The following is a 15,425-nucleotide window of genomic DNA, read 5'->3' on the forward strand; positions in this document are numbered from 1 at the left end:
CAACACAGCCAAAAAATAAAATAAATAAATAAGGAAACAGATTTAGTAATAAGGCCATAGGATATAAGTTCAGTATACAAAATAAATTATATTTCTAGATACTAGCAATAAATAGTTGTAAATACAATTTTAAAATAATATCATTTGCAGTAGCATAAAAATATGGAGTATATGTGGATGAATTTAACAAACTATGTGCAAAATCTATACACTGAAAACTGATTATGGAGAGAAATTTAAAAGGACTTAAATGAGAGAGATGCCATGTTTATGAGTTGAAATAATATTGTTGAGATGTCATTTCTCTTGAAATCCATATTTAGATTTAAAGCAATCTAAGTAAAAATGACTTTTCCATATAAATTGATAAACTGATTCTAAAACCTATATGAAAACAAAGCATGTACAGTAATCAAAATGATTTTTAAAAAAGAACAAAGTTGAAGGATTTACACTACTTGATTCTAAGGTTTGCTGTAAAACTTCAGCAATAAGGACAGTTTAGTTTTAGCATAAAGATAGACCTAGAGCTCACTGGAAAAGAATAGAAATAGAACTGCACATACATATTTAGTTGATTTTCAACAAAGGTGGTTTTGGTGGGTTATAGGAAAGTCTTTCCTGTAAGTGGTGTTGGATCAGTTGTATATCATACAGAAAAATAAAAACCTTGACTCTTCAACATTGTACACAAAAATGAACTTGAGGCAAGATAGGATTAAGATGGCAGAGTAGGAGGACATGCGCTCACTCCCTCTCGCAAGAGCACCGGAATTAAAACTAAATGCTGAACAATCAACGACAGAAAGACACTGGAACTCACCAAAAAGGACACCCCACATCCAGAGACAAAGGAGAAGCCACAGTGAGACAGTAGGAGGGGCGCAATCACGTTAAAATCAAATCCCATAAATGTTGGGTGGGTGACTCACAAACTGGAGAGCAGTTACACTGCAGAAGTCCACCCACTAAAGTGAGGGTCCTGAGCCCCACATTAGGCTTCCTAACTTGGGAGTCCAGCAATGGGAGGAGGAATCCCCAGAGAATCAGACTTTGAAAGCCAGTGGGATTTGATGGCAGGACCTCCACAGGACTAGGGGAAACAGAGACTCCACTCTTGGAGGGCACACAAAAAAGTGTGCTCACCAGGACCCAGGGGGAAGGAGCAGCAACCCCATGGGAGACTGAACCAGACCTACCTGCTGGTGTTGGAGGGTTGCCTGCAGAGGTGGGGGGCAGCTGTGGCTCACTGAGGAGACAGGGGCACTGGCAGCAGGGGTTGTGGGAAGTGCTCATTGGTGTGAACCTTCCCAGAGTCCACCATTAGCCCCACCAAAGAGCCTGTAAGCTCCAGTGCTAAGTAGCCTCAGGCCAAACAACCAACAAGGTGTGAACACAGCCCCATGCATTAGCAGAGAAGCAAATTAAAGTTTTACTGAGCTCTGCCCACCAAATCAGATTAAAGTCTTACTGAGCTCTGCCCACCCAGCCCTACCCACTATCAGTCCCTCCCATCAGGAAGCACGCACGAGCCTCCTAGATAGCTTCCTCCACAAGAGGGCAGACAGCAGTATCAAGCAGTATCAGCAGTATTTCCTCTTGTGGAACTGAAAACCACAGCCACAGCCACAGAAAGAAAGAGAAAATGAAAAGGCAAAAGACTTTGTACCAGATGAAGGGACAGGATAAAGCCCCAGAAAAACAACTAAATGAAGAGGAGATAGGCACCCTTCCAGAAAAAGAATTCAGAATAATGATAGTGAAGATGATCCAGGACTTTGAAAAAAGACTGGATGCAAAGATTGAAAAGTTTACCAAAGACCTAGAAGAATTAAAGAGCAAACAAGCAGAGATATGCAACACAATAACTGAAATGAAAAATACACTAGAAGGAACCAATAGCAGATTAACGGAGGCAGAAGGGCGAATCAGTGACCTGGAAGACAGAATGGTGAAAATCACTGATGCAGAAAAGAATAAAGAAAAAAGAATGAAAAGAACTGAGGACAGCCTAAGAGACCTCTGGGACAATGTTAAACGCACCAACATTCGCATGATAGGGGTCCCAGAAGGAGAAGAGAGAGAGAAAGGACCTGAGAAAATATTGGAAGAGATTATAGTTGAAAACTTCCCTAATGGACGAAAGGAAATAGCTACCCAAGTCCAGGAAGTGCAGAGAGTCCCAGGCAGGATAAACCCAAGGAGAAACATGCCAAGACATATAGTAGTCAAGTTGACAAAAATTAAAGACAGAGAAAAGTTATTAAAAGCAACAAGGGAAAAACAACAAATAACATGCAAGGGACCTCCCATAAGGTTAACAGCTGATTTCTCAGCAGAAATTCTGCAAGCCAGAAGGGAGTGGCATGATGTATTTCAGGTGATGAAAGGGAAGAACCTATAAGCAAGAATACTCTACCCAGCAAGGATCTCATTCAGATTCGATGGATAAATCAAAAGCTTTACAGACAAGCAACAGCTAAGAGAATTCAGCACCACCAAACCAGCCCTACAACAAACGCTAAAGGAACTTCTCTAAGCGGGAAACCTAAGAGAAGAAAAGTACCTACAGAAACAAAAACAAAACAATTAAGAAAATGGTAACAGGAACATACATATTGATAATTACCTTGAATGTAAATGGACTAAATGCCCCAACCAAAAGACACAGACTGGCTGAATGGATACAAAATCAAGACCCATATATATGCTGTCTACAAGAGACCCACTTCAGACCTAGGGACACATACAGATGGAAAGTGAGGGAATGGAAAAAGATATTCCAGGCAGATGAAAATCAAAAGAAAGCTTGAGTAGCAATAGTCATATCAGATAAAATAGACTTTAAAAAATGTTACAAGAGACAGGAAAGAACGTTACATAAAGTTCAAGGGATCCATCCAAGAAGAGGAGATAACAATTATAAATATATATGCACCCAATATAGGAGCACCTCAATACATAAGGCAAATGCTAACAGTTATGAAAGAGGAAATGCAAGGCAGAAATAGAGACATGGATGTAGAGAACAAACACATGGACACCAAGTGGGGAAAGCGGGGAGGGTTGAGGGGGATGAATTGGGAGATTGGGATACCAGATTGTACACTCTAAATATATGCTGTTTATTGTCTGTTAATTGTATCTCAGTAAAAGTTCTTTTAAAAAAATGAACTTGAAATGGATCATAGATCCAAACATAAAAACTAAAAGTATAAAACTTCCAGTAAAAAAATTTGAGAAAATCTTTGTGACCTTGAGGTGAGCAGAAAGGTTTTAGAATACAAAAGGAATAAACCATTAATGAGAAAAAAATTGATAAATTAGACTTCATGAAAATTAAAAATTCTTTTCTCCAAAAGACATTAAGGAAATGAAAAGGCAAGCCCCAGAATTGGAGAAAGTATTTGTGATCCATGTATAAGGATGTATTCAGAATATATAAATAATTCTTCACCAAAGAAGGTAAATGAATAGCCAATAATCACATTAGTTACCAGGGAAATTAAAATTCAAACCACAATGCAAAATCCTGCATACCCATTAGAATGAATAAAATTAAAAAGACCAACAATGTCAAATATTGAGAAGGATGGTGGAACAACTAGACCTCTCATACATTGCCGCTGGGAGTATACAATGGTATACTCTAGAGAGCAGTTTGTCAGTCTCTCATTAAGTTAAAACACAAACTTACCGTACGCCCCAGGAAGTCCATTCCTAAATATTTCCAGCATGCTCAAGAATGAGATCAGATAATAGTTTTATTTTTCTTACTAAGTTATATTTTTGCATCAATAGTATGCAGAATTCATAAGTTGAATTTTAAACTCTCTTTTCCTGTGTTTTATCAAAATTTATGTAGGAGTTATCGTCCTTAAAATTAAAGTGGAATTTATTCTGTGAAGCTTCTAGAATATGATGCTTGTATAATGGGTAGCTCTTTGAAAATTTCTCATTTTCCTGTTTCTTGGTTTGCTTATTTAGATGTTCTATTTCTTTTTTCATAATTCAAAATAATACCTATTTTCTTAGAAAATTGTCAGTTCCACTCATTTTCAAATTTATTGGGAAGATATGACTAAATTGGGCTTTTTAAAAAATAATTTTCTTAATTTCCTTTGTATCTGTCTCTTGATACACTCTCAGTTCCTTTTTTGTGTTTTAAGGTTGCCATGACTACTTTTAAAAAATCAGTTAGCCCTAGATTTATTGTCTATAGTTCTTTTTCATAGAACAATCTCTTGAATGTATTATTTTGACAGTTTTTTTTATTCTTAATTCATTCATTTCCTTAGCTTTTCTGATTCTTCTACTTTATTGCTAAGGTTTATTATTCTTTTTCTGACTTTCTTAGCAGAACATTCAGAATGCAATTGTTTTCATTTTTTCTTATTAAATAGTATAAAATTTTCAAGTTATGAGTTTTTCTCAGATAACTGGTTCGCTTGATTCCCGTGTTCTCATAATAGATCTTTATTAATGTTTTATATATTCTGTAGTGTCATATTTTAATTCTTATTTGACCCAAGGGTAGTTTTAGACCCTTTAATTTTTTCTAGTTGAAACCTTGAGTTGTCTCTGTAAACACTCACAGTGATAGCCGGTAATTTCAGTTTTGCCTTATCTTCCTTGTGCTGTTTAGCCCATGGCGCAGACTTCTCCTGTGAAACCAACCAGAATTGGTACAAATATGTGGGTCAGACCTTTTTCCATTTCAGAGTAGTCAGCACCTTAGAGGAGGATGCACTTACAAGACTAAATAAATAACTAGGGAATTGAGCATAACTACCTATAAAAACTGAAACAAGAACAAAAACAGGGACTCCTAGGATTTAAAATAAGCATGGTAAATATCGTGGACAAAACACTGAAATAAAAAGAGACACATGTTTAATTCATGTGATTATGCAAGAGATAGGGATATGTGGGTGATTAAATGGTTTGATAAAATTTTTGTTTTCTTAATAAAAAGCTGAGGAAGAAGAAAAGCAAAAGGAAAGTATGTCTCTAATAACCTAGAACAAATGTTCTAGTTAATATCAACATGAAGGGAACTGAGTGGGGAGAAGACCAAGGGATTTATCAGAGTGGTGGAGTGCTTGTTTTGTCAGTGGGAAGAGATACGTCTTGATAAGTTGAAGGAGTTCTTAGGAGCACATGAATGAGAAAATGTGATATAAGTTAAGGGTGTTCTAAGAACAAATTTATATAGTTTTAAACCATCACAAGAAAACACTGTTTACTTAGGAGAAAAAGGAATGGAATTAAAAAAGGAAAGAAAAGAAGGAATAGTAAATGGAAAACGTGAACCTAAGTAGTGTTGAATGCTGACTCCTAGAATATCACCAAGATAACTTGTTGATAAATAAAGCTGAGTTTGACGCTGACCATGGTGAGGGCGATCACTATCTCACCAGAGCCTTAGTAAGCCCCTCAGATGGTGGAGGACAAGATTGAGATAGACACTGAGATTTTAAGTCTTGGTTAACAAGGGCCTTTCAGTTGTGGGGTTATGGTTGATTATGGCTTGGTTATGAGTGGGTAAAGATCATGATATAATAGTTGAGGATTGGTAAGCGGAGAATTTAGAGGCAAGGGGTTTAGAGTTTTGGAGTGTTAGCCATCATTTGATACTTTCTGTTAAAGAGGTGATGAATCTTTCAAGAAGTTCCTGGAATGAACAACAAACTTATTTTGCAGCTTCTTTCTTTCTGAGCAAGAGTTTCCTGAAAGAGTAAACTCATGTTGATGAAGACAGTGTAATAGCAGAGTCATGTTAATGTAGACAGTAAGCTGTGTGAGTGATTTTCATTTTCAGAAGGTAGAAATAATAATTGCATTCCTGGGGTTAGGGAGGACCCAGCTGCTCCATGTTATTTGTTCTTTTACTACACTGCTAGATTTGTCTTGCTAGTATCTTATTCAAGATTTCTGCAGTTGTATTCATTAGCAAGATTGGCCTGTTCTGTTTTCTTGTATTTACAGTATCTGGTTTTGGTATCAGTTAGGCTAGCTTTGTTGAATTAATTCCTCCCCTCCCTGAAGCATTTTCTTTAAGATCAAGATGATTTCCTTCCTGAATATGAGTAGATCTTACTATTTTGATATTCTCTACTCATTTTATTTTATGACTTCCTTTTTTAATAACCTGCTTTTTGATTGTCAAGGATTACTGTAGTTTATATTGCACAATGGTTATATAACCTTGTTATACTTTTATTATTATTTTAAGTATATTCTTTGCCCTTTCTATGAATCTGGACCAAAAGAGCTTGTCTTCTGACTTAGCTTATCATCTTGAACCACCCTCCCCATTTCCTAAATTAATTCTCTTTCTTCCCCCCAATCTATCTCAGTTAAGTAGATAGGTAACTCATTTTCTGACCAGGAAGAAAATTAAGGAGAATTATAATTTTAGTTTTCCTTTATCTTCTTATTAGTTATCAGTGTGTCATCTTTAGGAAAATGTTTTAAACAGTGTGTTTTATCTATTCTTATGGAAAAGTGAACCATGTTGGGTATTTTTTTTTTCATCCTTATATTCCTACTTTGATTTACTTTTAATATATAAAAAAATTAAAATAGACCTTGTATGAAGGACATCTTTTTAATGACATTTCTCCCCCCCCCCCACTTCCTGCCCCAAATATAGGAAGTTCACAGATGGGTGCTACTATAGTAGATGCTTTGGATACCCTTTATATTATGGGACTTCATGATGAATTCCGAGATGGGCAAAAATGGATTGAAAACAACCTTGATTTCAGTGTGGTGAGTATACAATTCATAATTTATTTGATTAACTATGAAAAGGCACAGTCTGTAACAGTAGTTTTGAGTGTTATAATAGCAGTTTAAGGAAATCTTAAGTCCGCCTTCTTTTGCGATTGTCAGTTGTTTACTTTTTGCACAAAATAGATACCCTTTCTCACCATTTTCCTTTTACTTTTCTTACCCTTATTATTTAAGGTAATGTGTTGAGTGTGTTAAGGCAAGAGTTAGGGTGAAAAAGCACATTGAACTAAAAATATCAGGAAACCATAAATTACTTTATAAATAATAAGTGTTTTATTATTTTTTAAAGGTATAATGATTTGGCACAATTTTTTTAAACTTTTTTGAAATTTTTATTTTATTTTTTAAATTGAAGTATAGCTGGTTTACAGTGTTGTAGATTTGGCACAGTTTTGAAGAGCCTTCATAATTAGGCAAAAGCTTCCAGCATTTTGGCATAGTTGTTTGTGGTACTGCTTAGGTTTGAAGCCCAGCCTAGCTACATTCTAGTGCTACTTGGGAAACCGACCTGTAAGTAAGTGCTACTTATTCTTTCTAAACCTGTCATAAAATTGGAATCCTATTGCAATATTGTGAGGATTATTTGAGATAATCTGGTACATATTCAGTGTTCAATAAATGATTGCAGTCTTTTCATTGTTACCTAAATGTTCACCTGAAAGATGTGTGGACTACTTTGTCATATTCATTAGTATCTTTTATGATATTTGTACTTGCTGTTCCTTGTGACTGCAGTGAGAAGCCACTCCTTACGTGTTTTTCTCTTGGGCAGACTGTATCGTTCAAATTGTGATTTAAATCCATAATTATTTCTTCTCTGATGCCTTTCCTGATGCTAATTAGACAAAAATTGATTACTTTCTTTTATATTATTTTAGCATTTTGGACATATCTCAGAACAGTTTTTATTATCAGGTTTACGTTTGGCTGTGAATGACAGAGATCTAGTATAAAATAGCTTGAACAAGACAGGTGTCTGTTTCTCTTTCATGCAAATCAAGTACAGAGATAAGCAGTTTAGGCCTGGTTTGGGTACCTCCTCGATGACCAAGGACCTAGGATTCTTTGCATTATTGCTCTGTCAACTTCAGTATAAAGCTTCAACCGCATTGGTACAAGGTGATTCCTCAAGATAAGGTGGATAAACCTTCCAGTTGCAGAAAGGAGGAAGGGATAGAGAAAAGATATGTGACTGTTCAGAAGTTGGTTACCCTATTTTTGTTTATATATTATTGAGTGAATCTTACTCATGGCCCCACCTTACTGTAAAGGGGGATTGAACAATGTAGCCCCCCCTCCCCGTATAGTTATGTATCTCTTAGAGATTATGCTTTTTAGTATCTTGTGTTAAGAAATCCCTGCTCCAGGGTCATGAAGATATAATTCTATATTTAATTCTAAACATTTTAAAGTTATGCTTTTGCATTTAGGTCTTTAGTCCTCATATAGTTGAGTTTGTAAGTAGGTTAAGATAGGCAACTATCTATTGATCCTAGCACATTTATTTTCCTACTATTTATACATGCTACAGTAGTCATGTATTAGTTATATTAGTCTACTCTTTTATATTGGCTTTTCTCTTTATCCCTACATCAATATTTTAGTAGTCTAAATATTTGTTGTAGTCTTAACTATAGTATTTTTATAAGAAGCTTGATATCTGTATCTGAATGTTGATATCCGATCTTATTCTACTTGGAAATTATTCTAACAATTCTCAGTCCTTTGTTCTTTTAAGCTCTGGAAAACTTGAAATTTTGATGAGGATTGCATTCAATTTATAGATTAATTTGGAGAGAATTGGTGTTTGTGAACCTCAAATACTCCTGTTTGTTAATATAGCAGCTTTATTATGCTTAATAATTTGTTGGTATATCATTGTGTCAGTTGGCTCAATCAAGAACCAGAACTGTAGAATTTTTTTAATTAGAGGTTTAGTGTTTAGAATTGTTAACCAAGTAATGAGGCACTGAAAAGACAGAAAGAGAACATTGTGGTATTACAAAATGTAGGAACTACAATAAATAGCTGCCATGCCTGGAACTGTGAGAACAACAGGAAGAAGTTGAGATCGTTAAAATTTAGTAGCTTGGGACTCTGTTTTTGATACCTTATGAGTTCTTAAAAGGGCCTTCTCAGAGCTGGGACTCAGACCTCTGAGGAGGGGGTACCTAGCTAGAGCTTGGTATCTCTGAAGGGCACAAGGATGCTGATTTGGGGAATGTGGCAGGGGAACTGTAACAGGGAACCAACTCCTGCTGCCAGGGTGAAGAACCATGGTTGGTTTGACACTCAGAAACTAGAAGAAAACTGGAAGGAATAAGTTCCTTTTCCTTTCTTCAGCCTTGTGTTATCTTTGTAGAACTTCCTATGATTGGCAGGGCCTATGAGGGAGCCAGCTGGCAAATGAGAAATGCATTTGAAAAGTTCTAGTTTTAGTATTCCAAAGTGGAGTGTAGAAGCATGGATTTGAAGCTGAGAAAAAATAGCTTAATAATGAGCACATTTCCATTCTTTTACATTTAACCTTTCTGTGTCATATGTTTTAGCCATGTATTTATGTTTAGTGTGTATTTAGATTTTGTTAATTTTATCCAGTCTTGGAGTCTTTAACTGTTAAGCTTGAAATATTTAATTTAGCATAACATATTTTTAGAGTTGGATCTTCCATCATTTTGCTACCTATATCATTATTGTACTTCTCATTTGCCTTTATTTTCAGTCTTCCTTATTTTGGATTACATTACTTCATGTCTCTTTTTTCCTCTGCTAGTTTTAGTTTCTCTTTTTTCCCTCTACTAGTTTGACTTTATACTTTCCAGTTCCATTCATTTTGGGGTTAGCCTTAAAATTTTAATAGGTATGCTTTCCAAAGTTTAAAACTAATTAGTTTCTCTGTCCTTCTTATGAAAAACCTAAGGATCTTGGAATGCTTTAATTTAGCTCATCTCCCTCTTGTCTTATGTGTAACTGTTGTCTGGTTGGTCCCAACTTGTGTTTGAAACTTACAAATTAAGTAATGAATAAATAAATGTATTTATTGATGCCTTCTCTGTGACAGGCACTGTTCTAGAGCTGTGGATACAGGAATGAACAAAACAGAGCCTTATCTCTAGTTTATACTAGTTTATATTCTAGTTTGGGGAGAAAAATAGTAAATACATATTCAAGTTATATTGAATATGTAGCATATCAGATAGTGATAAGTGCTTTTTCTTAAAGAAGAGTAAGTAGGATTGGTGTAAGCAGTGGTGAGAGATTGCTGTTTTATACCCAGTGGCTATTGAAGGTGACATTTCTGAGAAGAGACCCAAGGAAAGCCATGTGGATATGAGAGAGCCAAGCTTTCTCCTAATAGATATTATAGCTGAGTATAGAATTAGAGGTTGATGATTTTCCCTTAACCTTTAAAAGATACAGTTCCATTGTCTTCCTGTTTCTGTTATGTTATTGAAAAGTATGCTAACGTTTAATTTTTAAAAGGTAATCTGTTTTTTTCCCTTGTTTTAATATTTTCTTTTTTTTTTTTGCATCCCCCAACCCCGTGTCCTCCAGTCCATTCTCTGCATCTGCATCCTTATTCTTGTCCTGTCACTTATTCTTGTCCTTCACTCTGTCAGAGTGAAGTAAGCCAGAAAGAGAAAAACAAATATTGTATGCTAACTCATATATGCGGAATCTTAAAAAAAAAAAAATGGTACTGATGAACCCAGTAATATTCTCTTTTTTTGCTTTGTTGTTCTATAATTCCATTACCATTCTGTATTTAGATTATTCCTTAAAGGACTCATAATGTTTTATCAGTCTGAGCATTTTGTTTTCATCAATTTAGGACTATTCTCAGTCACTGCTCCTGTGAATAATGCCTCTTCCTCATTCTCTCCCTTCTCTACCTCTAGAACTTCACTTATCTTCTGTCTTTTATCAGGGAAGGTATGAATTTTACAAACAAAGAATTATATAGTATTCATATAGTAAGTATTAATTGGGGGAATAGTACGGAGTAAAGAATATTAGTGATGAGGGATTACTTCACTATTTTATATTGTGTGGTCAGAAAAACTTTCCTAGTGATAATTTGCTCGGAGATCTGCAGGTAAAGTGTAAAGACTGACACAAGTGATTTGACAGTTCTCAAACAGCATTTGATAATAAAGTGAGTCAGAGGGGTTCTTGGTAGGAGAGGATGTCAGAGAGGTTGTGGGGAATCTGATTATGTTGGTCTAATAAGTCGTTTTACCCTGAGTGTAACCATAGGTCATTGTAAGGTTTTGCACAGAGTAGTAACCTATGCTGACTTAAGATTTAAAAGGCTCACCACTCCAGCTGTACAGTGCTGAATAAATAGAGTGCTGCGAGGAAGGTAAGGGTAAAGTCAGGGAAACTGCTGGGAGGGTATCATTCTTTCAGTGAGTGAGAGAGGCCCTCTCTCCCTCTTTCCCTTCTTCTCTCTATAAAGTGAATGTCTACTATGTACCCTGCAGGATGCTATATATTGGGAATATATGACCTGGTATAAACCACTTTGCTTTCAAGGATGGGGTGGGATGACAGTTATGTTATTAAAAAATTACATTACATTGTGAAAATTCTGTATTAGAGAATTATGCTTGTGTTAGCAAATGATGTCTTCTGCCTTTGGATGTTGGAAAGACTTCAGGGTAATATATATTTCCTTTTAATTTTTATTTAAAAATTAATTATGAATGGTATTTTTCTATTAGTCAGTTTTGTATATTCTGTGGATTCTTTGGTCATTTTCTTTGCCATTTCTACTTTTCTTTTGACACATTAGAATCTTTTTCAGCAATATTTTTAGGCATATCTGAATACAAACCTATAGACTCTATGTGGTAGGGTAATTAATACTGCTATATTTGTGGCAAATTTCCTTCAGTTTGTTTTTTGCCTTTTGATTTTGATTTTTTTCTTATAGGTAATTTTCATTATGGGGAAATTCAAGTCATCTATCATTTGTTATCAATGCTATTGATTTTATGCTTACAAAGTACCTGCTTTCTCAAGGCAGCATAGATATATTGTCACATTTTCTTCTTTTTTTTGCAGTTTTCTTCTGTATTTCCTTCTAAATTATTTGAATTTCATATGTATATATGAAATGAGTATCCACATTAATTTCTTACCTAGGAATCAGTTTTTTCAACATTATTAATTGAAAAATCTATCATCTTGCCATTATTTTTTGGTACATCCTTTAACATTGATTAAGTTATATATACTAGAAAAATATTTAAAATTCATGAGGAGAGATAGAAGTGAAAATGGACATTATAGTATGGTGATTGGAACAGAAAGAGACCAGTACAGAGAGCACTATTCCAAAATTTAAGAAATGGAGGTTTTCATAAGGAAGAATAGTCAGCAGCATCAAATATCTTGCTAACTTGACAATAATATGTAAGGCACATGAGAATGGCACATGAAAATGGCCCATTGATTATGGCAATTAGGAAGCTGTGCTGACAGCAATAGAGGAGTTTCAGTAACATTAACAAATGGGAGGTGAGGCTGCAATTGCATGAGAAATGAAGATGTAGAAAGTGGAAAAAAACATTCTCTGCAGAATGTTTGTGAGCAACATATGAAGTATTGAAGATATTTTGAAACCTTTACAACTTTATGTGTATGTGAAAATTTTCAATATGTTTTCACAGAATTCAGAAGTGTCTGTGTTTGAAGTCAACATTCGATTTATTGGAGGCCTACTTGCAGCATATTACCTTTCAGGAGAGGAGGTGAGCAAAATCAAGTAATACATTGTTTGGGGGGGAAAGGTTGTGAATGGAATTTAGTAAAATGAAAGATTTCCCTAGCAGCGTGTCATCTTTTTAAAGTGTCTAATATTGAACTAATCAACAGGTTTGCTTAAATAACTAGATCTTCAGGTAGAGCTCTGTTCCTTCGGAGTAATGATTTTTCCATTCTCACAATCTCACTAAAGCAAATTCATCACAGATCCTAGCATCATATACACCATGTCTCCTCTGTAGGAGTAATCCTTCCCCAGGATTTGCCATTGCAATTAATTACATGGTTGAAACAAAAGGAGAAAATAAATTAATAAGATTAGAATTAAGGAATAAATCAGTAAGAATGAATGTGGATCCTCCTAAATCTAAAAATTAATTAATAAAACTGCCTATTTGGAAATTGAATACAATTTATTGCTGTAAATTAAAAAAAGCAAAACAACTCTGAATTCTCCTTTATGGAAGTCTTAGACACACTTGAGACTTACAGTGATGGAGAAGTGGGTGTAAGAAATCTGTTTTTACTACTCAGATAGTTTAAAGGATGGGGTTGGAGAGTGGGAGAAAGAGAAACTTAAAGGAGGAGGTTATAGTCATTTCTGTTGTGTTTTCTGAGAAACTGCTTTGCCCATAGCATTAATTGGTTTGTTGGTCTAAATGATTGTAAGATAGCTTTGTAAATTTAAGAAAACTCACTTTTTATTATATGTTTTATAAAGATGAATTTTTACATTGTCTTCAGTTTTTATTTTTGTGTTTAACTTTAAAGTAGTCATTTTTAGGATTGTTTTTCCCTTTAAGGCTTCTAGATTTTGGTCGTTAGAAAGCTTTCCCTATGTCTGTATTACTACAAAACAAATATTTCCACTTCTGGATTTTTATGATTTTGTATGCTTATATTTAAATATTCCATCTATCTTTATTTTTGTGTATAAAGAGTAAGATACCCATGTACTACTTTTTGTAGAAGAAATATGTTTGAAGATGGTGATATTTAAAATACAACATTAGGTAAATAACATTTTTCTTCCTTAATATATGATTTCACTGTCAGACTTTACTATATATTTGATTATACCTCCAACCTATCTTTTCTTAGGTGTGTACATATTTAGGACTGTTATGTCTTCTTGGTGAATTTGTTTTTCTTATTGTTTTAAAATTTTTCTCTTTATCTCTGTTCATATTCTGTTCTTTAGTTTGATACTGTTATAGTTACTTTGACTTTCTTTCAGGTACTGTCACAGGTGTATCTTTTAACGTATGTGAGTCTGTTGAAGGCATTTTGCATCTCTGTTTTATCTTGATTTTTAAAATTATTATTTCTAATATTTCATTTGACCTTTACAGTTTTCATTTCTCTTCTAAAATTCCTCATTGTCTTAATGCATGTTTTCCACCTTATCCACTAGGTCTTTTAACACAGTAATTATAGTCATTTAAACTTGTGATTTTTTTCAACACAGAAAAATCACTTGCTTTGTCTCTAGAAAGTGGATGGATTTTTCTTACTTGCTTAAGTATTTAAAATAATTTTTTATTTAATGCAAAATATCATGTATGGATGGAAGGAATAGTAAAGACTGAGCTTAATAATATATATGCCTGAAAAATAGCAGGCCTGATTCAGGAGCTGAGTCAGTTTAGTCTGAGTTGAACCAGGTTTTTTATTGCGAAGATTACCAGCAGTGTAACACTGGCTTCCAGTTCCTCTAACACTGCCTTGTAATCAGAGTGGGCCTGTTCTGCAGGCAAGATTTTCTTAATGGTCTTGCTCTACCCTCCACTTCAGGCGTTCCCGGTATGCCTCTGTCTCAGAGAGGGTCTGCCTCTACACCCTGTTCCTCTCCCAGCCATGAGCTGCTGTTGTTTGCTACTCCATGCTTCTTCATCTTTACCAGGCTAAACATTATATGACGTCTTTGAGACAGAGCATTTTTTTCTTACTTTCTTGCTTGTCTGTGTAGAGGAAATACTGAATTGTTTTTGTGTACTGACTTATTTTTATACCAAAAAGCATATGATTCAAAATTAATTATGAACAGCTTATGAAAAAGAAGTGTCAGCCTCTTCTGTTTCATTAGGCTCCTTATCTGAAGGTGGAAGCAAAATGTTGAAATTTCGGTTGCAGTTGTCATAGGAAAACACTAAAATGCTGAAAAAGTATACGGTGTTACCAGTATCTCCATCTTTGCAGTTTTCATGCCTCAGACTTAAGGAAGAAACATTTTGAAGTGGAGGGAGCACAGGTACTCTGGAGCTGAAGGTTTAAGTCTCTGTTTTGCCGCCCTTTCATAATGATGTTTGTCAAGCCACTTACCTTCTGCAACTTAAGTTTTGTCCTCTACAGAAGTGTGAGAGACTTCACCTGAGAGTTGTGGGGATTAAATTACCTGACGGTGCCTAACAGTATCACCAGACTTAATAGAGACTACTTCACGTTTCCTCTCCCTTTGGCTTTTTCCTGTGTGGTAAATATACTATGTTTCTAACAGCTGGGAAATCTTTTTGCTTATTTAAAAATAGATATCATAAGTTAATTTCTTAGGATAGCGTCTACTCTGCTAAGAAGCAGAGAGAACAGGTTTTACTTTTCTTTCTCATACAATCAGATTTTGCTGACCATTTTACTCTTCCACTTGATTATCTTACATTGAAAGCTCTGATCCATATTTATTCTGGGAAACCAAAAATAAAGCCCTAAAATTTGCTAAAAATAAATAAAACATTGAATATGAGATTATTCTAATACTGGATAGACAGTAAATGCCTCTGTCTCGCATAAGAAAGAAAATTAACTATAATTTGTAACGTGGCAAAGTACCATTCTTATATTTAGGTAGAGTGTAAGTAGAA

General features: G+C 34.8%; 1 protein-coding gene across 5 annotated transcripts in view; it reads left to right on the forward strand.

Moving 5' to 3' along the window:
* The window catches only part of MAN1A2 (mannosidase alpha class 1A member 2), a 144,749-nt gene that overhangs the window by 54,678 nt on the left and 74,646 nt on the right, over positions 1-15,425 (forward strand). For all 5 annotated transcript variants that reach the window (XM_057720485.1, XM_057720502.1, XM_057720522.1 and 2 more), the window contains exons 4-5: positions 6,656-6,774; positions 12,474-12,554. In XM_057720485.1, coding sequence (XP_057576468.1) covers positions 6,656-6,774; positions 12,474-12,554 — 200 coding nt within the window. The remainder of the gene's footprint in view (positions 1-6,655; positions 6,775-12,473; positions 12,555-15,425) is intronic.

Source organism: Hippopotamus amphibius, chromosome 1 (genome assembly GCF_030028045.1).
Source record: "Hippopotamus amphibius kiboko isolate mHipAmp2 chromosome 1, mHipAmp2.hap2, whole genome shotgun sequence".
Classification (NCBI taxonomy): domain Eukaryota; kingdom Metazoa; phylum Chordata; class Mammalia; order Artiodactyla; family Hippopotamidae; genus Hippopotamus; species Hippopotamus amphibius.